At 40.6% G+C, this 25,432-nt stretch overlaps 1 protein-coding gene across 3 annotated transcripts in view; it reads left to right on the forward strand.

Moving 5' to 3' along the window:
• The window catches only part of dennd1b (DENN/MADD domain containing 1B), a 277,010-nt gene extending 253,138 nt beyond the window's left edge, over positions 1-23,872 (forward strand). For 2 of the 3 annotated variants that reach the window (XM_080195844.1, XM_080195846.1), the window contains 3 exons: positions 13,855-13,928; positions 19,055-19,271; positions 19,824-23,872. In XM_080195844.1, the coding sequence (XP_080051970.1) occupies positions 13,855-13,928; positions 19,055-19,271; positions 19,824-20,372 (840 nt within the window). In that variant the 3' untranslated portion in view covers positions 20,373-23,872. The remainder of the gene's footprint in view (positions 1-13,854; positions 13,929-19,054; positions 19,272-19,823) is intronic. The other variant, XM_080195845.1, reaches the window with a different exon arrangement.
• Positions 23,873-25,432: the final 1,560 nt, after the last annotated feature.

The following is a 25,432-nucleotide window of genomic DNA, read 5'->3' on the forward strand; positions in this document are numbered from 1 at the left end:
CGTTACGGCAAATAGGGTCCAGGTGAAGGCTGGGATGAAAGCGCTTTATCTGAATGCACGAAGCATTCGGAATAAAGTGGATGAGCTGGTGGCGCAGATCGACACAAATGGATACGATCTGGTGGCCATTACAGAGACGTGGCTGCAGGGTGACAGGGACTGGGAGCTGAATGTACAGGGCTATCAAGTGTTTAGGAAGGATAGGCAGGAGGAAAGAGGGGGTGGCGTAGCTCTGCTGATTAAGGATGGTATCAAGGTGGTAGCAAGGGATGATATCGGAGCCAAAGAGCAGAAAGTGGAATCGTTGTGGGTGGAGATTAGGAACAGCAAAGGGAGGAAGACGCTGGTGGGTGTCGTCTATAGGCCCCCGAATAATGATCTGGAGGTGGGGCGGGCTGTTAACGCGCAAATAAGTGCGGCGTGCAGGAATGGGACGGCAGTAGTTATGGGGGATTTCAATCTGCATATTGATTGGTCGACCCATGTTGGACGAGGTGGGCTCGAGGAGGAGTTCTTGGAATGCTGCTGGGATAATTTCCTTGAACAGTGTGTGTTGGAGCCGACGAGGGAGCGAGCTATCTTGGATCTGGTGCTATGTAATGAGGCGGGTAGAATTAGGGACCTTGCGGTGAAGGATCCTCTTGGAGAGAGTGATCATTGTATGGTGGAGTTTCTGTTGCAGATGGAGGAGGAGAAAGTGGGTTCCCGGACACGCGTCCTTTGTTTGAATAGAGGGGAGTATGGTAGGATGAGAGAAGAATTGGCGAATGTGGACTGGGGGAGCACGTTGGAAGGTAGGTCTGCTGAGGAGCAGTGGAGGATCTTTAAGGAGATCTTTCTTGGTGCTCAGCGGAAATTTATTCCGATGGTCAAAAAGGACCGTAGGAGGAGAGGTAATAAGCCATGGATAACGAAGGAGGTGAAGGAAAGTGTTAAATTAAAAGCGGAGGAATTTAGAGTAGCTAAGAGTAGTGGGCGAGAAGAGGATTGGGAAAGGTTTAAATGTCAACAAAGATTGACAAAGAAGTTGATAAAGGAGGGTAGGAGAAGCTATGAAGCTGGGCTAGCACTTAATATAAAAAAGGATAGCAAGAGTTTTTATAAATATATAAAAAGGAAGAGGCTGGCTAGGGTGAACGTTGGTCCTTTAGAGGATGAGAAAGGGGACCTAGTGGTAGGGGATGGGGATATGGCTAAGGTCTTGAATAACTTTTTTGTTTCTGTCTTCACGGAGGAGGACGTGAATAATTTGCCGGGTGTTAGCGATGGAAAGGTGGTAGGACTGGAGGGTCTTAATGACATTACTGTTACTAGAGAGGTGGTGCTCGACAGACTGGAGGGGCTGATTGTGGACAAGTCCCCAGGACCGGATGGAATGCATCCGAGGGTTCTGAAAGAAATGGCGGAGGTTATAGTGGATGCCTTGGTGGTTATTTTCCAGACGTCGCTGGATTCCGGGGAAGTGCCGGAAGATTGGAAAAAGGCTAATGTTACGCCGTTGTTTAAGAAGGGTGCCAGGCAAAAGGCAGGGAATTATAGGCCGGTTAGTTTAACGTCTGTGGTAGGTAAAATGTTAGAATCTGTCATTAAGGAGGAAATTGCGAGGCATCTTGAAGGGAATTGCTTGATAGAGCAGACGCAACACGGTTTCATTAAAGGGAAGTCGTGTCTGACAAATTTACTGGAGTTCTATGAGGATGTGTCTAGGGCAGTGGATAGAGGAGAGCCGGTGGATGTGGTCTTTCTGGATTTTCAGAAGGCGTTTGACAAGGTACCTCACAAGAGGTTATTGCAGAAGGTCAGGGGACATGGAGTTGGGGGTAGGGTGTTAGCGTGGATAGAGGATTGGTTGTCAAATAGGAGGCAGAGAGTGGGGGTCAATGGGTGCTATTCGGGTTGGCGGTTGGTGACTAGTGGGGTGCCCCAGGGGTCGGTGCTGGGGCCTCAGCTATTTACCATTTATATAGATGATCTGGAGGAGGGAACCGAGTGTAGGGTGTCGAAATTTGCTGATGACACCAAGATTGGGGGAAAGGCAAATTGTGCGGAGGGCGTGGAGAGTCTGCAGAAGGATCTAGATAGGCTGGGCAAATGGGCCAGGAAATGGCAAATGGAATTTAATGTTGGCAAGTGTGAGGTGGTCCACTTTGGTAGGAAGAATGGTAGGAAGGACTATTACTTACGTGGCGAAAAACTGCAGCAGGCGACGGTGCAGAGGGACCTCGGGGTCCTTGTGCATGAGTCGCAAAAACCCAGCTTGCAGGTGGTCAGGAAGGCGAATGGGATGCTGGCCTTCATAGCGAGGGGATTGAATATAAAAGTAGGGAGGTCTTGCTGCAGCTGTATAGGGCATTGGTGAGGCCACAGCTGGAGTGCTGTGTGCAGTTTTGGGCGCCGCACCTGCGCAAGGATATTTTGGCCTTGGAGGGAGTGCAGAGGAGGTTTACTAGGCTGATACCGGAGTTGAGGGGGTTGAGCTATGAGGAGAGGCTGAATAAACTAGGCTTGTACTCGTTAGAGTTTAGAAGAATGAGGGGAGATCTCATTGAGACGTATAAGGTGATGAATGGGATGGATAGGATAGAGGTGGAGAGACTCTTCCCGCTCAAAAAAGACAGTAGGACTAGGGGGCACAGCCTCAAGATAAAGGGGAGGCGGTTTAGAACGGAGTTGAGGAGGAACTTCTTCACTCAAAGGGTGGTGAATCTCTGGAATTCTCTGCCCGTTGAAGTGGTGGAGGCTGCCTCGCTAAATATTTTTAAGAAGCGGGTTGATGGGTTCTTGATAAGAGAGGGGATTAAGGGTTATGGGGAGAGGGCGGGAAAGTGGAACTGAGTCACGACAGATCAGCCATGATCTTATTGAATGGCGGGGCAGGCTCGAAGGGCTAGATGGCCTACTCCTGCTCCTATTTCCTATTTCCTATTTCACAAGGGTTTCCAAGGCATATCTTTAAAAATCTCATCTTAGCATTCTCTCCAAATGTCATTCCAACTCAGAAGCTTCAATGATGGCTGACCTCGCAGGGTTTCAATTTTGCCTTTGAGATCCTGTTCCCCTGGATTCCTAAGTGTACTTGAGCACCAGTTCACAATGAAAACTTCAACTCTCCGGCCAAGCAGAACACAGCTGCTTCTAAGGGACACCTTTGCCCCTGCAACTCGCAGCACAGAGTGGCCAACTTGCGGCTGGCTTCTGTGATCCTCAAGGCATTTCCTGACCCCACTTCACTTAAATTTGGCCATGCTAAATTCTTCCTTAGTGTCCCCGAACAGGTGCCGGAGCATGATGAAGTTTCACAATAACTTCATTGCAGTGTTAATGTAAACCTATTAGTGAATAATAAGTAAACCTTACTTTTTTCTGTTCCCTACAGCTTGTTCTCCAATTCAAGCCTGTTTGTCTGCTCTCCTTTTCTTAACTGGGACTGTGTTCCTGTCCCTGTCACTGCTGCCCAGCTGGGACTATTCTTGGGACTTCTCCCTGCCCCTGTCATTTGTACCTCCCTCTAGGACACTTGCTGGCTGTGGCACTCTACACCCAGTCACGTGACCTTGGTCTTTGTTTCCTTTTCTCTCTATGCACATTCGTGTAGGGCCTGTCTTTATCCTGAAGAGGGTAAAGATGCTAAACTACACACGCAACCTGCTCCCAGCCTGCAGGTGTGCAGCAAATCCACGGTTCATTGGGAACCAAAGCTCCCAACATTTGAGCTTAAAGAGTTTCATTACATACCAGCCAAGAAGTATGTGCAGCATATTGGCACAACAGGAGGGACTGTGCAAGGATGAACATAAAACACCAACACATACACGAGGTTAGAGGCATGACACATCAGGGAGAAGATTCAGAGTTTAGAAATCTTCAACTAGGCTTTCCACATTGTGAATGTGATGCATCCTGTGGATAAAGTCACACAATTAGAGGCCTTCACTGTGATCAGCATCACATGCCTGAGGAAAAGTGGCAGACGTGGTCACCACCAGGCACACAAACATCTTAGCAGTCAGAATCCTGGAGGACATTGTATCTGAACCCTTGGGAGTCAATGATGAAACTAATGACAGCCAAACCGACTGCATACAGTGGGTCACCTGTTCATTTCCCCAGAACAATGACAGTGAAATGCAGCTACGCCAACTCTGCACAGAAACCATGACACTTCTACCTTGTGGACACGAGTTGACCTGTATTAGGAGGGCTACTAGTGCATTCAGGATTCAGCATTAGTGCATTGAAGATCATGGTCACAATCATGGCAGAAAAGGCCAGAAACAATCACACTGTCAGTTTGTGACGTACTGCAGCTATTCAGACGGAGTGACTGCTGTAGGAAACTTTAGAGTGTTGTTGTATTACACTTCAGAGAAGATGCAATCCTGTTGGTCACCCCTCCCAAGGTGATGTGCACGTTTAGAGGAAGCTTAATTGTGATTAAATGAAATGGAGCATTATCCACTACCACACAACTCCATCACGTGCATGCTGAAAAAAAGTTGGCATATGCTTCAACCCAAGATGTCTCGAACTCAAAGAATACTCGCACAAGGTCCCATCATTAGAGGAATTGCAACTCCAGTTCATTGGAGCAATTGTTTTTTCCACAACTTGAATGCCAAAGAAGGTTGACTCACTTGGCAGAGGGATCGCGTGATCATTACTTTCACACAGGTTTCACATAACCTGGTATTGTGAGACTTCTTACTGTCATTATTCTCAGCACAGCTATCGCAAGATGCTGCCTTTGCTTTACCTCGGTCACTGTCTTTCCCAGCAGCAAATAGAATCATAGAGTCTGCAGTGTGCCCATTTGGCCCATCGAGTCTGCACTGACAACAATCCCACACAGGTTCCATCCACGTAACCCCACATGTTTACCCTTCTAATCCCCTGACACTAAGGGGCAATTTATCATGGCCAATTAACCAAACACGCACATCTTTGGACTATGGGAGGATACTGGAGCACCTGGAGGAAATCCCCACAGACACGGGGAGAACATGCAAACTCCATACAAATAGTTACCCAAGGTCAGAATTGAACTAGCGTCCCTGGTGCTATGAGGCAGCAGTGCTAGCCACTGTTCCACAGTGCCCCATTATTGCTCAGAGTGTTGCTAAGGAAGCATGTTTCACTTGTGTAGCAGGAAGAGCATCAATGCCCATTTAAGTCAATTAAACAGGTGGAGGGACGTGTTCTCCAATACAGCAGTCCAAAAAGGGAGATGGTCTTCGAGGTCAACATATCTCAAAACGGATAAGGAGTGTGCATTATGTAAGATGGCAAACCAACTGTATTTGACTCAAAGCCTATCGCAAGTGAAATCCAATTCTTTGAACAAAGAGCACAAGTCACTCGCCCCGGCATCACCAAGTTCCACACGTACCTATTTGGGAAATGATTAATTCTGGAAAGTAACCACGTGCAATTGGAAATGATCTTGCAAAAGGCACTGATGAGCGCACAACCCACATTACAGTAACTTCTAATAAAATTGCAGTGATATGACTTTGTAGTCCATTCCAAACCGAATGGTAAAATGGTTACTTCAAGTACACTGAGCAGGTTACCAAATTTGGAGGGTGTTTTGCTAGACCTATAAGATTATGGCATAGCCGTCAAAGTAGAAGATGTACTCTGTGCTTCTGATGAATTTTGACCCACACAAATGGAACCAACGTCGGGAGGGAACAACGATTTGAAGACATTATGGAGAGTTATTGTTGTAGGTTAGCCTGATACAATACAATTATTAGATATCCTGCAATGTTTTTGGCTGTACAGAGATATACTCAGTATTTCAAGAGGTGTGAATTTTAAAGAAAAGCTGGTGCTTGTACCTGAAGCACTTTGCCAGGACTTATTGTTGCAGTTTCACTAGGGACTGCTTTTATAAATTCATGAGATGTGGCTGTTGCTGACTGGTTCAACATATATTTCTCATCCCTGATTGTTGTTAGCCATATGGGTGTGGAGTAGATGTAGCACCTGTATTTAGACTAGGGGTCAACGCTATATCAAAAAGGTAATGATGTGTGAAGCATGTCAGAGTTACCGATGCACAGTACCTCTGCGCCCTCACCAGATTCCATCCATCACATCCTTGGTGCAAAATTGCAGCAGATTTATTGACTCTCCATGGCAACGACTTTCTCCCAGTTACTGGTCATTTATCCAATTTCCCAATCATCAGACAATTGAAGGATATGTCAAGTGCATCCATAGGAGACAAAATAGGTGCAAAATTCAGTTTGTCGGGTATACCTGACTAGGAGCCCCAATATATTGGCAAACGTTTTAAGGACATGTGGTTTCTTTCCCTTTTCGCACACATGACTGCCTCACCACAATATCCAGATCTTGTTGAGCAAGTGGTTCACACTATTAAGGCACTAATTGTCAAGTGCATAGAAACAAAACAAAATCCCTGTGCTGCCATGTTATACTTGAGGATGACTGTTTTAGATATGGGCTTACCATCATCAGAGGGAATCATGTTTGGGAAATAGGCTAGGACAATGCTGACAAGCCACCACCTGCCTAAATTCTCAGGAATGAAGGAGGAACTTCTTGAAAAACATGAGCAGTTGAAGACAACACATGACTAACGTGTGAGTGCGAACTCAGTAGAGGCTCTGTAGTTCCTCTACTGGTCCTTGAAGACTGATAGGGGGAAAAAATCTTCTTTATACATGGTGATCACTTTGAAAATAAGGGCACCTACAAAAAAATGACACCTGAACCCAGTCCCAACATGTCCATAATTTGCAAGTTTCACAGTGTTCACTTTTAGATAATCGGAAACAAAAGGTCAAACAAGCCCTCGAGCCTGTTCTGCCACTCAATAAGATCATGGATGATCTGTTACTTGAACTCTTCTCTCCCAGAATTCAAGACACCCACTTTCTGTTGAGATTTATTCGAAACATGCTAAAATTATGAGCTGTTTTCCCCCATGCAGCGCTTTGTGGTACTGAATTAGCTCACTGGCTGCCATCCAAATTCTTTCAATGGAGCTTAAGTTGTATATATGGCTCACTTTCTTTGATTGAAATAAGGAGCTCAACAGTTCAGAAATAAGGTAAATGAATTTACAGCATTCATTGTGCTTGTGCAGTATGTTGGCTTATGAAATTCTTTTCTCCCATATTAAGTCTCAGTCTGGGAACAAGCTAGCACTGATGATATAGACCCCGGCCTTAAAGATTTTGTTTTGTCCTTCGATTGGTTGAACTGCACAACAATAAAAGGGGTAAATTTTACTTGACTAAAGTTAAGTCTTTGAACGTGCAATTTTGCATTGCATAGTGGCTATGCAGCTTCAGTTAAGGTATTGTATAACGGGGAATATCAACTCAGATGTCATTTCAATAAACTAGCAAAACAAACCAGATTTTGGATTGCAAAAAGTCAAGTTACCTGAGGCGAGCTACCCAGGTTACTAGCAATTCGCCAAATTGCAACAGGTTTTCAAAAAATGAAAGCTTCCATGGCTGTTAGAATTCATCTGTCTGGAATTCATACTTTTATTTTGTCACAATCAAACTGATCGCCTAACAGGAAGCAAAGTTATTAAAACTTGAAATAAAAATGTGGACTGATTTTGTTTTTGTGTGTGTAGAAGGGGTGTTCCTAATCAGCATGCAAATATGTGCTCTTCTCCATCAGTTGCCAAAAGCCAAAAGAAATAATTGCTTCCTTGCTCCTTTTTGAGCAGAGTCAGCAATGTGTGGGCGTGGTTGACCACTTTTGGGAGGCGGGGGGGGGCGGGGAAGGAAAAAAAAGTCTTGGTTTTTTTTGTGCTTTTGTATTTGTGTGCTGCCTCCGATAATTGCTTGGGTTAGCTGTTTTGTTGTTTGTTTTCTTAACTATAGAACATTGCTGGTGATAACAGATGGCTAGCCTTGGGCTAAATAAACCACAATGGAAGGGCATGGGAGAAGAGGGAGTGCATGCATCTTAATTCTCAAGCCTTGTTAAGGTTTTTGGTGAATAAAGGTGAATGGAAGTTTTTTTTGTACATTGCAGCAAACTGACTGAATACATATTCTTTTGGCCGTTGAATTCTCACCTTTGTAATTAATGAGCCAGTCCATGGTGCTTCTGTCTCCCAGGCAAGATGTGTGAGATGCTGGGCATGCAGTAACACGCAACACGCTCTTTGATAAGTGCTCTCTTCTGGATATGAGGGAATTCTCTGGAATCCCATTGTGGCATTGGACGCTTATATTTTTTTAATATAAACAACCAGGAATTAATACCTGTTTTGCAGTAAGTACTCATTAGTGGCACTGTTTGTTTTCTTAGTTATTTTGCAAATGATTGGCTTTTTACTGATTGTGCAAAAATGTACAGTTTGTGTTGGAGCAAACAGCATTTTGGAATCATATTTTAGGTGTTATTACCATTGCACTTGGAAAAGAAAGTGGATTTAGAACAGAAAATAAAGAATAGTTTGATCACAAGTAGAACGTTGATGTATACATTGATCCAGATGGGTAGTTTTAAATGTATGTATTTTAGGTGCACGATGGAGTGGTTAGGAAATAGGTAACTATTAGGCAATTGTTAAACCCGTACTTATTTTTAGGAGCACTATGCTTACATAAATTATATGTAAGGTTGGGGAAAAGATGCAAAAGTCTGAGGTCACATACCAACCGACGCAAGAACAGTTTCTTCCCTGTTGCCATCAGACTTTTGAATTGACCTACCTCATAGTAAGTTGATCTTTCTTTACATCCTGGTTATGACTGTAAGACTACGTTCAGCATCCTGTCCTTTCCTTCTGTATGAACAGTATGCTTTGTTTTTATAGCGTGCAAGAAACAATACTTTTCACTGTATAATACATGTGGCAACGTGCCAACAGCATTCGAGTTGTGCTGTGAAGTAGTAAAACAGGTGCAATCAGCTATATTCCCTCAATATGTTACCAATTTCAACTGTTTTCTTGGTCAAACAGATGAGGCATTTCTCTTGCTGTACTGAAAATTACTGTGAACAGTTCCCATGTGTCTCCCAGCAAATTGTTGCAATGTAGTAAACATGAATGTGCTAAACATGAAGTTTGATTGCCTGCTTGCTCCATTGTAAGGGACATGACATCTTCAAGGGGCCACTAAAACATGAAAGAAAATACTAAACAGCCTCTCCCTCCCCAAGTGGAGTGCAAAATATTTCTGTATTCTGCTGTTCCTTGGTGTTGTTGTGGCACTGAATGTAACCTGCATTTGAAATGTAGGCAGCTTATTTATCTAACTGAAGAGATCGAAGTAAGGATAATGTAAAATGAAAATATTGCCAAAATATTGCAATGTTTGCATTTCATATTTTTTCATCTGCCCCTAAAAAGGACAACTTACCAGTTGACCTTTGGGGAATATATCCTTTACATTCAGAATATTTTTATCAGAATGCCAAATAACTCGATACATTTGAGGCTGCAGGAAATTCTTGGAGCTGATTTACAATTCATGGTTTTGTGATGAAGACTATTTTGTTTCACTGAGATAAGTCAAATCACGAAACTTTGTATGGAAAACAAAAAAAATCTCAAGTTGCTGCAATTCTACACGTTGAAAAGTTTTTTGAAATTATTCATGAGTGTTCTCGATCTCTACACCCCCTTGTGAGGGTAGTGATGAGATGCCATCTTGAACAGCTGCAGTATGCATGTTGGAGGCCCTCCTACAGTCCTGTTAAGTAGAGAGTTCCAGGATTTTGACCCAGTGATGATGAGGAACAACAATTTCCCTCAGGATTAGGATGATTTGGGATTTTGAAGTATTCTCTGCTGTTGTTCTTGACTTTTGAGATGGCAGAGGTTGGCGCTTTGGAGGTGCTGTTGCAGAATCATCATTGAATCCCTACAGTGCCGCAGAGGCCATTAGGCCCATTAAGTCTGCATCGACTTTCTGACTGAGTATTTCACTCAGCCTTGATGAGTTGCTACAGTGCATCTTGTAGACTTGTAATATTTCCCAAGACTGGATCTTGATCCAATTTAGCAGGATAGATTGCATTTTATTCCAGAAATAGTGGAATACCTTTTAGCAGGAGGGAGTTAGTTAATTCAAATGTATTTGTTGCATAGAACTCTTGACTCAATCGACTTTTGGTATTAGTTTGTTGTTAAATTAGCGGTCTGCAGATTTCAAACTACGAGACACTCTAAAGTGATTTGCCTATATGGGGACAGCAAGAAGTGAAGTTTATTTACATATTTCATGCATATATTTGACAAGTTTCATAGGTGGACACAGTTTTAAATGAAAACTGAACAACTTTAAGACTTTGAAGTCCATAATTATTAGAACGTTTTGAAGCTGGAAATTGGAAAATTGTCTAATTGCCTTTGCTATGCCTTTTTACCAGAAGTCTTTAGTTTGAAAACTGTGATGGTATAAGTATAGTATTTTGGAAACCTTGTGAATGGGACAGGACACCTCTTCAGCTGCACCATTCGAAATAGTTTCCGTGCATTACTTCCCCCTATTGATTCTGCCATTTAAAAATGCAGTCATTAAAAATATTGCTTCTGGGGAAAAAATGGATTGTTAGCACTTGCAGGAGAAACATGCAGTACTGCTGAGAACAAAATGTACAATCAAGTACATGAAAGCTTGTCTTTTCTGGGAAGATCAAAGAGTGCTCATTACTGGTAATTACCTTTGTATTTAAATGAGTAGTTCAAAAATAAAGTATGGACTGATTATTAATGTGCTTGATTTTTTTGTACTGTTCAAATGCGCTTTGACAACAAAGACTTTTTATGTGGGCTAAAACCTACTGCTACAAAAAGGTTCCTATGTAACAAGTGAAAAATAATTATCAGAAACCTGTCATCTGGTTCCAAAATTAACATTTTAAACTGGTTAGAAAGGTTTCTCGTTTTGTGTCGGGAGAATTGCAGAGGGATAGTCATTTCTGGAGAAGTACAGCAACCTACATACCCCAGAAAGATTAATGAGTCTTCTACATTTACAAATCATGTTGCATCTAATTTTCCTCCTGACTTGTCTTCCCCCTTCCCATTGTAGATCGGCTGGGGCAATTGACTTCCCCCCTCTCTCTCTCTCTCTCTTCCCACCCCCTCTTCTATTTTGATCCATATTGTTACTTTTCACTTGAGCTAGACAGCAAATGTTTGCTATTTGATCATAGGGATTGGGTCCTGAGTCATCTGGTGTTACCATTTGCCCAACCAGCAAGATTCAGTTAGCATAAACATAGACAACATCTTGCTCTGGCACAGTGCATTGCCTAATAACAGGGCACATGATCTCTTTTGTGATCTCCTCTGGTGGCGGGCATGGGTTGGCTGTTCATTAGAGGTTACGCATTTGCTGCAGCTAGTAAGTTATGAAGATATCAAGAACATAGCCTTGACCTTCTTTCTTCACCCACTTGAGATCAGTGAAACTCTAACCCATTTCACAGCTGTACAGATGAAGGCTTGGGGCAAATTGCTTGCTCTGTTGGCCATGGCTGATGCACGTGGAGAGATCTAAAGTGGTAGGTCGAAAAGAAGGGAGTCTCTGTTTATCATATGGGTGTGTTTTTAAAAGAGATTTTGCATTGAATATGTTTGCCATTTGTTGGGAATTTATCATAAGAATGGATAAATGCATTGTTGAATAGAACATTGTGCAGCATTTCTCCGTATCAGACTGGTACAGGTCTGATTTTTTAAAAAACGCAAAGTGCTGTGAAGTGTTGTATTTGACAGTTAGCATCAGTTTTATTTTTGCTGCTAAGAAGATGGGAAGCAGACGTATTGAAGTTGATCTTGATGACTTGGATACAGTGTGCTTGTGATGGAGCTGAATGCATAATGTGATTTTGGATAAGGAATTTCAAGTTTAAAAGTCAATGGCTCGAAGTGATAATTTTTTAGGGAGAAAGAGCAAAGCATTGAATGATACGAAAATTGAATGCAGCCGCAAACATTACACATGAAAATGTGTCTGGGAGAGCTGAGCCTTCTCCAGTTTAAGACATCATTTTATCAACTGCTGCTGTTTTATTTACACCATAACATTATGCAGTTTGTCTATCCTGTAACTTTCCCTCTGCACCACCTCCCTTTTTACAAGACAGTTCCCTGATGCTGTCATATATAAGAGCGAAAAGAAAGCAACAACGACGACAAGGTAGAAAGAAAGCATTTTTTTACTTTCCTGGGCAGATGGAATCATCTTCCCCTTGACAGGTCCTTACATTCAGCTCTTTATGTTGCTTTTTCTTTTGTCTCCCAAATTGTGGAACACCAAAGTGGGTGAGATAGAATTCCTAACTTCTAATCATCATATTCAGGATTGAAGATGACTGAATGCATGGGTTACTCAATTTCATGGAACTCCCACTTTAAAACTGAAATGGGCATCAATGTAATCTATTGCATTAAAAGGCAGGGAAATATTGAGCTGAAACTGTCAAGAGTTCATGTAGTTCATCATGACTATTTCATCAGAGACAGGGTAAATAATTTTTGTGACTCATTCTTTGAGATGACATCAATTTAAGTTTGAATTTGATTTGTTTGTTATGATTTACTCAAGCTGGAAAAACACATGGCGGGCTCCATCTTAGTCACTTGCTGAAGGTCAGCCTCGCTAGTACACTCACTCACACTTGCATTGTCCAAACGATACCACACCCACAATGTCTGCCATCTCCTAATTGAGCGAATCTAGTCAGATTTTTAATTAGAACTTTTAATTAGACAGAAGTCTGTCAACACCAGGTTAAAGTCCAACAGGTTTATTTGGAATCACGAGCTTTTGCCATGCTCTCCTTCACTCGCCTAATGAAGGAGCAACACTCTGAAAGCTCATGACTCCAAATAAACCTGTTGTACTTTAACGTGGTGTTGTGAGACTCCTTACTGTGCTCACCCCAGACTAACGCCGGCATCTCCACATCACTTTTAATTAGACTAACTGTAATCTTATACTTGTGCTTTAGCTAAATAATATTTGTGTTTTACATGATAGTGTTCTTGTCCTTCTATTTAATGTTGGCTGTGTCAAAGGAAAATTTCTGTTATCAAAAACTAAGTTTTGGATCCATCCATATCAGACATCCTACCTTAAAGTGTTGTAAGCATATTATATTTAAAAAATTATTTCACATTGGAACCTTACTGACCTAGGGTGAAAACTTCAATAGGACCTAGCCATCTGAAAATGTTCACCTAGAGTATTTAACCTGAGGGTATTTCTTGGTGGCTTTCGTGACCAAATGTAATATTGTTGCAGCTCAGCTGCAGAATTATACATCAAGCATGCATGCACAGTATAATACACCTATCATTATAAAATTGTGCATCATCAAAATGCTATGAACAATACACCAGAAGATCTGGCAGTTAAATGTAATACTCAACCAACTGAATATCAATGTTTGGTTTATTGGGTGGGCTGCATTGGCATAATAGTAATATCCTGTTTTCCGGCAATTAGTAAAAATGTGACTAATTATGCTTGTAATGTGTTCCAATTTTTAAAAGTATATATAACAATGTTGCATCACTAATATTTATGCCTTCTGATGCACATAAATTTTCAAGCTTTTAATGTGTGTAATATTTCTTCCTCTTCACGATTGTAGATAGCTGCAGTATCAATATCGTCACAGCATAGGATTAGTATTATTTGAATTAGGATAATTGAGTGCCCGTATTTTATAGTTATAAGTGACACATCGACGTTGTAATGTTGCATCAGCTGTCCAGACTCCCACAAGAAGAGGCTACTTTGGTAGGCTGCTGACATCCATGGAACCAAAAGGAATATAGATGTAAAGAGTAAAACATTGGTAACGAAAATTGCTTTTGTCTACCTGCCTTAGGTTCGCCCTCAACGATCATCACATGCTGGTACTGTTTCTTCACTGGATGCTGAAGAGATGGACAGAGCAAGAAAGTAAGGCACCAATTCCATTGTTTCTTTTAGGTTGTCTATGTTAATGGTGAATTATATTTGTTGGTCATTGGATATATAATGTTACTGCACATGCATACAGGATTTCCACCTAAACTATTTCATAATTTAGGGCACCATTTTCTTTTCAAAAACAGAATCATGGAATCCCAGCGGTGCAAAAGGAGACCACTCAGCTCATCGAGTCTGCACCGACACCAGTCCCACCCCAGGCCCTATCCCCGTAACCACACGTTTACCCTGCTATTCCCCCTGACACTAACGGGCAATTTATTTTGGCCAATCTACCTGACCTACACATCTTTGGACTCGTTGTACCAAACGGCATATTGATACCAGAAATGATGTAGGTAGATGTTTGCAGACATTGCAGTCAGAATATTAAGATACTTAAACTATAGATTGTGTATAGTTGTACAGCTGCAGTTTCGTGTAGTATTTTCAACTGCACATTTTAATTCATCTTGCAGACCTATTTATGACAGATAAAGTAGACTGGACACGTTTGTTAGAAATATTCATTCAATTTGGGAGAGATCTTAATTGTTGCAATAACAGGTTATATCTCTGCACTTCAATATATTTTTGTTTTTGGATGAGAGGATCATATTGGATAATGGATGCGCAGTATCAGAAATATATGCATCAATACTGACCTCTACTGGTTTCAAGATATCTAACTGTATCTGCACTTGGGAAAGGTGTATGCTTTTTTTAAATGTTGATCTGAATTGGCATATTGTGTGCGTATATGTTCATCTTTGATAGCTGGATGACAACATAATGCAGATAAATTCACTCACAATCCTACAAATGAAGATTTAGAATCACCGCATATTTCATCATTAGTGTTTGTTATTTTCAGATAACCATTTTATGTACTAATCATAGAGCTTATAAAAATGTGGAATGGGATTCTCTGCACTCACTCCAAAACCGGAGAAGCCCGCCTGGGGTCAGTGGATCTATGCATGGTCCGCCCCATCTGCCTGCTATGATGCGTTTGAGGGTGATACGGGAGAATGCCCCCCATGGCATACAATAGCATGTATATTTAACATTCCATTAGTCAAGGACAAAATGATGTCTAGCAGTCTGGCACTCTGACTGGAGTTTAATTGTTCTATTGTTTAGACAAATTGCATGATAACCTTAACCACTGCTCAAAAGCAGTGGATAAATTCCACCTCCTGTCGCTCGTGTTTTGCATGTTCATTTGAAATAAAGCACCAAGTGATAACTACTGATGAGCAGGCTGAACGAGGACAGGAAATCTAGAATCACTGTTGGAGCAGCAAAGTGGGGAAAGCATCTTATTTCTGTTTGTAAGCAATTCTATACAACAAGTGGGGAAAATAATTATTAAAGTTAGTCTGAACATGCTACCCATGACATTAAGATCAATGGGCTGAATTATACTCGGTGCGCTGGTCTCATCCCTGGTTTGAGGTGGTCCTACTTCAGGTGGTTGCCAGCCAAGCACTGTCTGGCAGCTTTTGATGTACTACTGGGAAAGGTGGCCACTGATGATATTGCACTTGGCTAGTGAGGAAGCGAGGTACAATGAGTCACATCTTTGGAACTGTTTGGGGATTGGCAAGGCTGATTGGGATTTGATGGGCCATGATGGGGGAGGGAAAGCTGGGGCTAGTGGAAATTACACTGGGTGGGATGTGGCCACGAGGGCTTTGGGGTGGGGGTGGGGGAGGGGGGTCCTCCAGTAATTAATTAATGACCTCATAGTGAAAGTACCTTTTGGTCACAGTAATCATAATGTGGCTGAATTTTATATTTCATTTGAGGGAGAAAAGAGTGGGTTTAAGGCTGGTATTTTAAAATTAATTAATGGCAATTATGAGAGCGTAAAGCCAGGGTCAGCAAAAGTGAACTGACAGTTTAGGTTAAAGGGTAGAGATGCAGTGGCAGACATTTAAGGTGATATTAGAAAAGATAAATTTCAGAATACGTAAATTGGATACATTCCAAAGAGAAAGAAAGAATGCAAGGGAAACCCACCATCTATGGTTGACTAAAAGGATTGAAGATAGTAACAGCCTAAAAGCATATAATTGTCCAAAGGTGTGCAGGTTAGGTGGATTGGCCATTCTAAATTGCCCTTTAGTGTCCAATGATGTGTTGGTCAGTTGGATTAGCTATGTTAAGTGCACAGGATAGGGTGGAGGAGTGGGCCTGCGTGGGATGCTCTTTCGGAGGGTTGATGCAGACTCAATGGGCCCAATGGCCTCTTTGAGCACTGTAGGGATTGTGTGAATTGTGCAAAGATGGGGTTACAAATAAAAATTGGACAGAATATGAAAAAAAGCAAAGAATGACAAGATTAATTCAGGGGAATAAATTCCGGTATGAAAGAAAGATTGGCTAGAAATAAAGACAGATAATAAGAGTTTCTATAGATATTTAAAAGAGTTAACAAAGTGAGTATTCATATAAAAGGTGAGTTTGGGGAGCCATAATGGAAAATAAAGAGGTGACCAACGAATAGACATTTTGCATCAGTCATCATTATGAAGGATACAAATGAAATCCTAGATATTGGCTGGAAATCAGAGAGAGGCAGGATCTGAAGAAAATTACTATCACTAGGGAGGCGGTACTAAGCAAATTGTTGGAACTGTGAGTTGACAGATCCCTGGATCATGATGGATTTCAGCCGAGGGTCTTAAAAGAAGTGATCACAGAGGTAGTTGATGCAAAGCTTTTTTATTTTTCAAATTTCATTAGATTCAGAGAAGGTTCCATTAGATTGGAAAATAACTAACATAATTCCTTTACTCAAAAACAGTGACAGATTGAAACTATAGGCCATTTAGCTTAACATCATAGGGAAAATGCCAGACACTCTTTTTAAAGATGTTATAATAAGTACTTGTACAAATTGAGGTAATTAGGCAGAGGTAACATGGATGAATGTTGGGGTAGGCTTGAGTGGCCAAGTGGCTTATTCCTGCTCCTAATTCTTTCATTCGTATGTAAGAGTCACCTCCAATTGAGGTGTCTTCTCTCCAACTTTCAAAAATTGCAAATTTGAAAATGGCCTTAGCAGCCAGGCCACCATTGTGGGTGGGAAACCATTCCACAGGGAAGCAAGCAGTCAAAACTGTGACCTGTTCTGTGATCTCTGTAGAGACCAATAACTTTTAAAAATAAACTAAAATTTCCAGTTAATAGCTGAAAGGATGACACAACAAGATCCCTTAATTTTAAGATTTTTGCTGTAACAAAGGATTAAACACACTATTGGCTAAACAATATCTTATAGATAACCTATACTTTAAGCCACAAGTCAGAACATTCCTCTTTTTTTAGCACAACTAGAAACTGACTTCACAGATGTACTTTATATCACCCTTTAAATAGAAATTCAATTCCCCCGAATCATGTTTAAGATGATTCCTGGCTCTTGGTGTGTATGTCTGTTCTTTTTCTTGCTCAGCTGAGGACTTTTAATCTCATAACAGTTTTTACAGTGGGCTTTTTTGTTTTGATTTCTTTCTCCAGCAAAAGCTAGGCAAATCTTCCAACCTCATTTAAACTCATCATAAGTTCAGTTTTCTCATTGCAAGCGTGAGTTCCCATCTGCAATCTTGGATGGTGAACCACAGCACTTGCTGCCTATCACAGATATTTACAAACATGAGCTTTCATCAATATCTTGGACTCTTCCCCCTCAAAGCCCATCTCTATGGCAATGTGAATAACAAGGGCCTTGTGTTGAGGTGGAAATTCTGTTTCAATATCCTTGAGATTATAACTTGCTTTTATTTTATAAATAGATGGATTGTTTAAAACATGGCTGTTAACAACTTGACATTCTCAACACTTTCTGGGATTCTGTGCACTCACACGTTATCCACTATTTGCACAAGTTGTTGCCATTGCCTGCAAGTGTGAACATCTTGCACCTTCTGCCCAATGAAACATTTATGGCCCCCTTTAATCTCCAATAGCCCAACATTCAGGCTTGTTGTCAGAAGGCTGTCTTCAGGCAGTTAGCCTGGTCCCCCACTGGTGGTGGTGATTTTGGGGTGGGATCTGCAGTCAGCTTCTAACATTAGACCTTACCATGATTTACCGTGAATTGAATACTCCTGCTTGTGGACTCTTAGCCCTTTAGGCTGCTGATTCTGTCTCTTGGAAAACCACCCTGGGGCTGGATGGTGTTGGCACATGAAGCAGACTAAGCATATGCAATTGCCTGTTACTTTTTCTGGAACAGTTTGCTAGCAGCTGTAGCTTGAGGGACAGCACTCTGCATCAAGCATGGATGACCACAAGACTTTCCTGCTGTTCCTACATGCTGTGGCATATTGGAAGGATCTACATGTTGATAATCATCCTGTTTGACCACATTCTGATCGCACCTTCTATGGCCGTCAAGTCCCAGAGAGGGACTCAAATAGGAAGTTTCTGGGTCAGAGGCAGTGCCTACTGTGCCACAAGACCTCCCCATATTTCTCTTAGCAGTGACCCCATTCCATTTCTAACATGCATTTTAAAATAGGTAAATGTATTTTAATGCCTTACAAGTGCTTGAATTTCACGTATGCAGTTCCCACATTATATCTTGAATAAAACTGCCCTGTCTTATCTCCGAGGAAGAAATCTCACAAAACCAGCTTAAAGTCCAACAGGTTTATTTGTAGCAAACGCCCCAAGCTTTCAGAACACGCTGTTCCTTCATACCACCGACCTGACGAAGGAACAGTGTGTTCCGAAAGCTTGGGGCGTTTGCTACAAATAAACCTATTGGACTCGAAGCTGGTGATGTGAGATTTCTTTCTGTTTTACCTCAGTCCAACACCAGCATCTCCACATCATTATCTCCGAGGTACAGTTGCTATTAGAAGTAGTTTAAGTTATTTGATCTGTGCATCATTTAACTTTTCTGCTCATTGCTCTGAAGCACAAATTATCCAGTTCCAGGTAACTTACTTCAGACATTTTGAAGTGCTTCACAGCATATTTTTTGTAAAAGTTTCCGCTTTCAATTAATCTTCCAAATGTTTTAATAAATGGCTGCTTTTATTAATGCATGGCGAATAGAATAAGTGTATCTGACGGAACTAAACAGTATTCATATTTCTCAGGATATCTTCTGAAGACAGTGGGGAAGTGTATGCCTATATTGATGACAGTGATGATTCGGAGCAGGCTGAACTAGAGTCACAATCTTCAGGTCAGATGGACCTTTTGGGAGAGATCCTTGATACCCTAAGCACGCACAGTTCAGATCAAGGAAAGCTATGTGGTGCTAAAAGTCTGGATTTCTTCAAATCAATGGATGATATCAGTTACAAAGTTGTGGTGAGTACTCTACACTGCACTTCTAAGATCACAATAGTGCACCAAGTTAGAAGATCAAAGCAAAAGTGATGCTCAAGCTCACTCATACATGTAATTTTAAAAAAGAACCATCTCGGAACCATCAGGGTTCCAATCAGGCTTTCCTTGAAGTTCCTCAGTTTAATGCAGTTAGTTTGTGGGAATCAGTTGTCTTATTTAATCTTTTCAAATGTACACTGGTGCATGGCCAAGGAATACTGCAGTGTAACCACTCTTGTAATCAATGGTAGCATTTGTCTTCTGATTCTTATCCTTCCCCAATACACCATGCTTTCGAGAAGTAATTTTGGAAGAAAAAATTACAAAAAAGTCAAAAGTATTGGTTTGCCTCATGTAAATCTTGAGGATTTCGAAAATGTTAACTAATGAAAGATGATAAAAGAACTAGCTGTTTTGTACAGGAAATTTAATATCAGATTTAACTGCCTTTCAGTTTTGACAGTATATTGTTCTTTTTATTTACCATTATAGTTTTGGGAGATCTGACGCTGAATATTTCTCTTATTTTGTTAGAAGAAGTCCAATACTCCAAGTGAGGGAAACCTGGCCAAATTTGATGAATATAATGGCGATCATCTGAGTTGGCACCTGGGACAAGATGACAGCGTTGTCCATAGAAAGCCCCTTCCCCCATCTCCCAGAAAATCACACTGTTATTTTACTGAATGTCCGGTTAGTTTTGAAGCACCATCCTGTGACAGCTCCAGTGTGTTCGTTGACGAGTTGACAACTTTTCCGAAGCTCAGTAGTGACTCATCTTGTAAAACTTCTGTGGCAACCACTGCTTCCAGCCAAAAATCAAAGCAGGAGAACAAAATTTCAGCTAAACTAAAGGAGCCAGAACGAACACTAACCAGTGAAGAAGGTACCTACAACGAGCAGTGTCAAAATACAACAAAATACCCATCAGTTTTAATCCCTTGGGAGAAAGAAGACGTTGAGGCTGAATTGATAAAGCCCACAAGTGAAATAGACCTACTCAAAGAGATTGACTGTTTATGTTCCAGATTTGAAACCAGTCATATTGCTTCCAGTATTGATGCTTCCACTACCAATACTTAAAACAAAGTGTGAAAGTGCAGCAATATTTTAAGCTGGGATCAATTAAAATAACTATTTGAGAAACTGTAAGATTGAGTGTGAGACTGCAGGAATGGGAGGATTCCTTGAGCATTTTTTTAAGTGCAAATGACTTAAAGATGCTCTGCTTTGTAGGTATTATGCAAAATCAAATGTAGATTTTTCCCTCAAACTTAAACCTTAACACACTGCTAAAATGGACTGTTGAAATAATTTCTGATTTATACACTTGGGATAAACATTTGACTACAAATTGTTGCGAGGTAGAATTTTGAAGAGCCAGTAATCAGGAATGCATGCACACAACAGAAGCCATTTCAATTTAAGTTGTAGGCAGGTGAAAAATGATTAATTTTAAGTCTGAGAGACAACGAGCAGACTGACGTTTCAACATCACAGTGGGAGACTGCGATTTTCTTTTCAGAGTCAACGAGATTCCTCTGCATCATTCCAACCAGATCAGGCTAACAAGGCGAATGCCTTGCGATTTTTAAATTATGTTGCGTGCGATGTATAAAATAAGCTTGTATAGTGTCGAGTGGATGAGGTGGGGTTGTCTGAGTTTGCAAGCATCTGAGGAGGGAACAGTGGTCATTTGTCTCTGCAATTCCTTACATTTCAAGTCCTCCTCAACATCATCCCCAACCCCCGAAAACCCAGTTTCATTTTAATAAATCTACAAGCTGGTTACTCTGACTTATTTAAACACTCCACTCACATTTTATCTATGGTTTTCATGTTTTAAATGAAATATGCAGTAAATTAATGCCAAATAATCAAAGGTACTGCCTTAAAAAATACAGAAATCGTCGTCTTCTGAAATCATCATGTAGCATCTTTCTGAATTTTTTCATACTGCTGTTTGGAAGTGTTATGGAATTAGATATTTTAGTGCTTAAAAAGTGTAAACCTGAAAATGCTTGAAATCCATTCATATGGCAATAATTATCAGGAATGACAAAGCAAACTATGGTTAGCAAAGGGAGAAAGAAAAAAGTCTCCTACGGAGATAATGCTGCAGTTTATGTAATCAGCAATCTGTTGGTACCAATGAGTATTCAATCCCGGTCTTCCCGAAATAAGTTCAATTATGTTTGTTCTCTCAAAACCATTAATGATGGCTCACTTGAAACCCCTCTCGAGTTGTATTTTAGCAACAAAACAGTTTTTACAAGACATGCAATCAGCTTTCTTGAGACTTCTGTTAAGAGTTTTGGCTGACAAAATACAGTTGTTAACATTTTGATATGGATTTTAAGTGTTGTCAATTTTCTATGTACCCTTGGTGTCAAGTGTTTTTTTGTAATGAACAAATGTGCACAAATGCTGTAAATGTTAATAGTCAAATATTGCTGTGTTTTTAGAATGTGACTGTAATAGGACTGGTGTAAAGTAAATGGCAACTAATGCTGGGACGTAAGGGGGAAGAAGAATATGCTGTTGGTACTCCTGTTTCATTAATGGTACTTCAATATACACAAACAGGATAAATAAATATCGGCATAGATGGCAACATACAGAAATCAGATGATTCCAGTAATGTGCTACACTAATTTTTAATATTTTTAAATCTGTAGATAACATTTGGTTACTTGATGACTAATGTCAATCATACACCATCTTGCACTCTGTTCCTGGGGACATGCGGTATATCTTTTGATCTTCTGTTCCTCTGTCCTAATCATTTTTTCTTAACTGGATGTTACTCAAAGACTCTGTTAATTTTCAGAAATACCTATAATTATTTCCAATGTTTTTAGGCATTTAAAATACTTGAAACATCGCTGTGGCAAAGGCTGGAACACGTGCCTTATTAGAAACAAATAATTGATGCAGAATTTTATCTGGGGAATAATAATGTATTGATCAGAAATTAAGGATGTAATGTGCATGAAAAGATGGCACATGCACTGACATATCAAAGTGCAATATTGCTGTCACATTGCATAGGCTGTATATCAAAACAAAAAAATCATCAGGATGATCCTATTTGATATACCTCAGACTTCCCAAAAATTCAAACAGATCTGAGTTTTTGTTTTAAATGCTCTGTCATCAATCCAATCTATTCTTACTGTTGTCTTTGGTTTAGATATCGAAAATAATTTAAAATGCAGCCTCTTTCAGCACCTAGAAAGCATGTTGTCTTTTTTTATTGTAACTTTGTGCAATATGAATTCTATTGACAAATTGTTTGTATTTGAGGTGTTACTTTTGAGTTCAGTTTTTGCACCAAGTTTTTTTTTGACAAAGTTTAATCTGCGGTACAGAGAAGCATCTAAATTGCTTATAGTTTGAGTTAACCTTAGAAACTTGCTCCATGTCATTCAAGAGGCTATTTTAAATCGAGGCTATTTTAAATAAAGGCCACTGTGGAATTTGTTATCTCTTGAATTATTCTTTTTTCTTTTTCCATCTATACCTTCAAAATTTTATTGATAGTCCCCCCTCTTTTTGCAGTTAATCTTGAATTTAAATTTCATATCACTTTCGTTGTTTGGAATGCACTTTTTCCAACTATAATATGTTGATGAAAGGTAGAACAGCCTACATCTTATGTTTTTACCTGCTAATTTTTAAAAGTAAATGTTGCCCATTGCTAATGTCCAAATTTTAAAAATGTAGATGTGCATTTCATTCTATAAATTACTTGCATGTCTCATTTAGGTAAATGTTTATCTAATTGTATAGTGAAGCATTGAGTTAATACACTTATCCAGAAAGCTATAACTAAATCAACTGTTATCTAAGTTGTTCTAACCTGTTCAAATGTTGTAAATAACATCCAGTTTGTTGCTTAGACTCCATTCTATATTAATACTATTTAACTGTATATCCCAGCTGAATCTGCCCTCTTTGGTACAACTTGTCTTTTTGTTTATTTTCAATGAAAAGGCTATTAATTTGGCTTGTAAAGCACCAAGTCATTGTTAAGACAAATCATCCTTAGAACTACTGTTGGTGCCAGTTTTAGTTTCAGCAATCCGAAGGGAGGCTTATTTGTTGAGGCCATCCATTTTTATCCAGATGAACACAGTACAAGTTCTATTACACAGTATCTTAGCCTATCAGTGGTGTTACCTTCCTGTGTTATTCACAAATGTACTGCAAGAAAATTGGACTTGCAGCTTTTCAGTTGAATGTACATTTCCAAATTGCCCAGATTTTAACGTACAAACTGCAGGTTAGGCTGTTGGAGGATATATTGCATTTTTTTAACGAAGCATTTTTATGAGAATTGTGAACGCCGTACCAATCCAGAATATATCTGTTTAAAATGAAACCCAGTGACCATTTTACCGCAGCAGGTATATTTGGTAACACCAGTTGGGATACTTGCAGTCTTTGGCTCATCTGTTCTTTAAATGGTTCTCCAATCTGCTGTATAATATTAAGAGAAATTGTACAAAATTGGCTGAATGAAGTTGTTCTTCAGGCTTTGCAGAGCTGTGCTTTGCCTTTGCCAAACAATAAATTTTCAATTTTACATTGCAACGTCTTGTTCAATCTGTTTCTTTCAAATACTTGCAAGGAGAATAGGTATTTTGGTGTTTCAACTATGCGACCATTGCTGTGAATGTCATGGTTAGGTGATTCGAACAAAAAGGTGATTATTGCATACGTCTGCAGTTATTTCGGTGTGTTCCAGAAAACCTCGGTGCAAAACTAACTCATCAATTTAGTTCAGAACAGCAGTTCAACTTCACTATAAAATCAATGAAGTTAGATTCTATTCATAAAGAGTAAACTCCAGCGGAGAGAAGCTATCTGGAATATTGTTGAGGACAAATTAGTTAGAATGCCAGCCTTGTCAGAACGGTGAACTCTCTCATCCATATCAATCTGAGATAATGGTGGCGGGTGGGGTGGTTGTCCAAAATTTGTTGAACATATAAAGGCATGGCTTCCTTACCTCCCACTGTGTAACCCTGGACTGAAAGTCTCCAAAGCATGCTGCCGTTCCCAGACTGAAGCCGGGCAAGAAAGGATTGGCTTGAATTCTAGATAGGAGCAGAGTTTGTTTATTTCTTTATTTAAGGGATGTAAGCATCACTGGCTAGGCCAGCATTTATTACCCTTCTGAAGGCAGTGCTGAGCTGCTGTCTTCAACAGCTGCAGTTCATGTCGTGTAAGTCCTCCCACAGTGCTGTTAGGGAGGGAGCTCCAGGATTTCAACTCGGTGATAGTGAAGGAACAGCAATACATCTCCATGCCGGGATGGTGAGTAACTTGGAGGGGAGCTTCAAGGTGCTGGTGTTCCCATGTATTTGCTGCTCTTGTCCTTTGAGATGGTAGTGATCATGGACTTGGAAGGTACCATCTAAGGAGCCTTAGTGAGCTCCTGCAGGGCATTCTGTAGATGGTACACATTGCTGCCATGTGAGGGAGTGAATGTTTGTTGATGGGGTACTAATCAAGTGGTCTAAATGCTGTTGATCTTCCTGAGTGTTATTGGAGCTGCACTCTTCCAGGCAAGTGGAAAATGTTCCATCACATTCTTGTGTGTTCGTTTGGGTGACCTTTGGAAAGTCAGGAGGTGAGTTCCTCACCACATGATTCCCAACCTCTGATAGTATTTATTATAGTTAATCCAGTAAAGTTTCTGGTCAATGGTAACCCCACAGGATGGTGATACTGTGGATTCAGCAATGGTAATGTCATTGAACGTCAAGGTGCGATGGCTGGAATTTTCTCTTGGAGTTGCTCATTACCTGGCACTTGTGTTTTTTGCCACATGTCAGCCCAAACTTGGATACTGTCTCGGTCTTGCTGCATTTGGACATGAATCATTGAAATCAGAAACCCTGCAGTGCAGAAGGAGCCATTCAGCCCATTGAGTCTACACCGACAACAATCCCACCCAGACCCTATCCCCATAGCACCACATATTTACCCCGCTAATCCTCAAACCTAGGCATCCAGGGAAATGAAGGGGCAATTTAGCACGGCCAATCAACCTAACCTGCACACCTTTGGACTGTGGGAGGAAACCGGAAAATCCGGAGGCAACCCATGCAGACACTGGAAAAATGTGCAAACTC

The sequence above is a fragment of the Carcharhinus amblyrhynchos genome, chromosome 9 (genome assembly GCF_965287045.1).
Source record: "Carcharhinus amblyrhynchos chromosome 9, sCarAmb.v2.hapA, whole genome shotgun sequence".
NCBI lineage: Eukaryota > Metazoa > Chordata > Chondrichthyes > Carcharhiniformes > Carcharhinidae > Carcharhinus > Carcharhinus amblyrhynchos.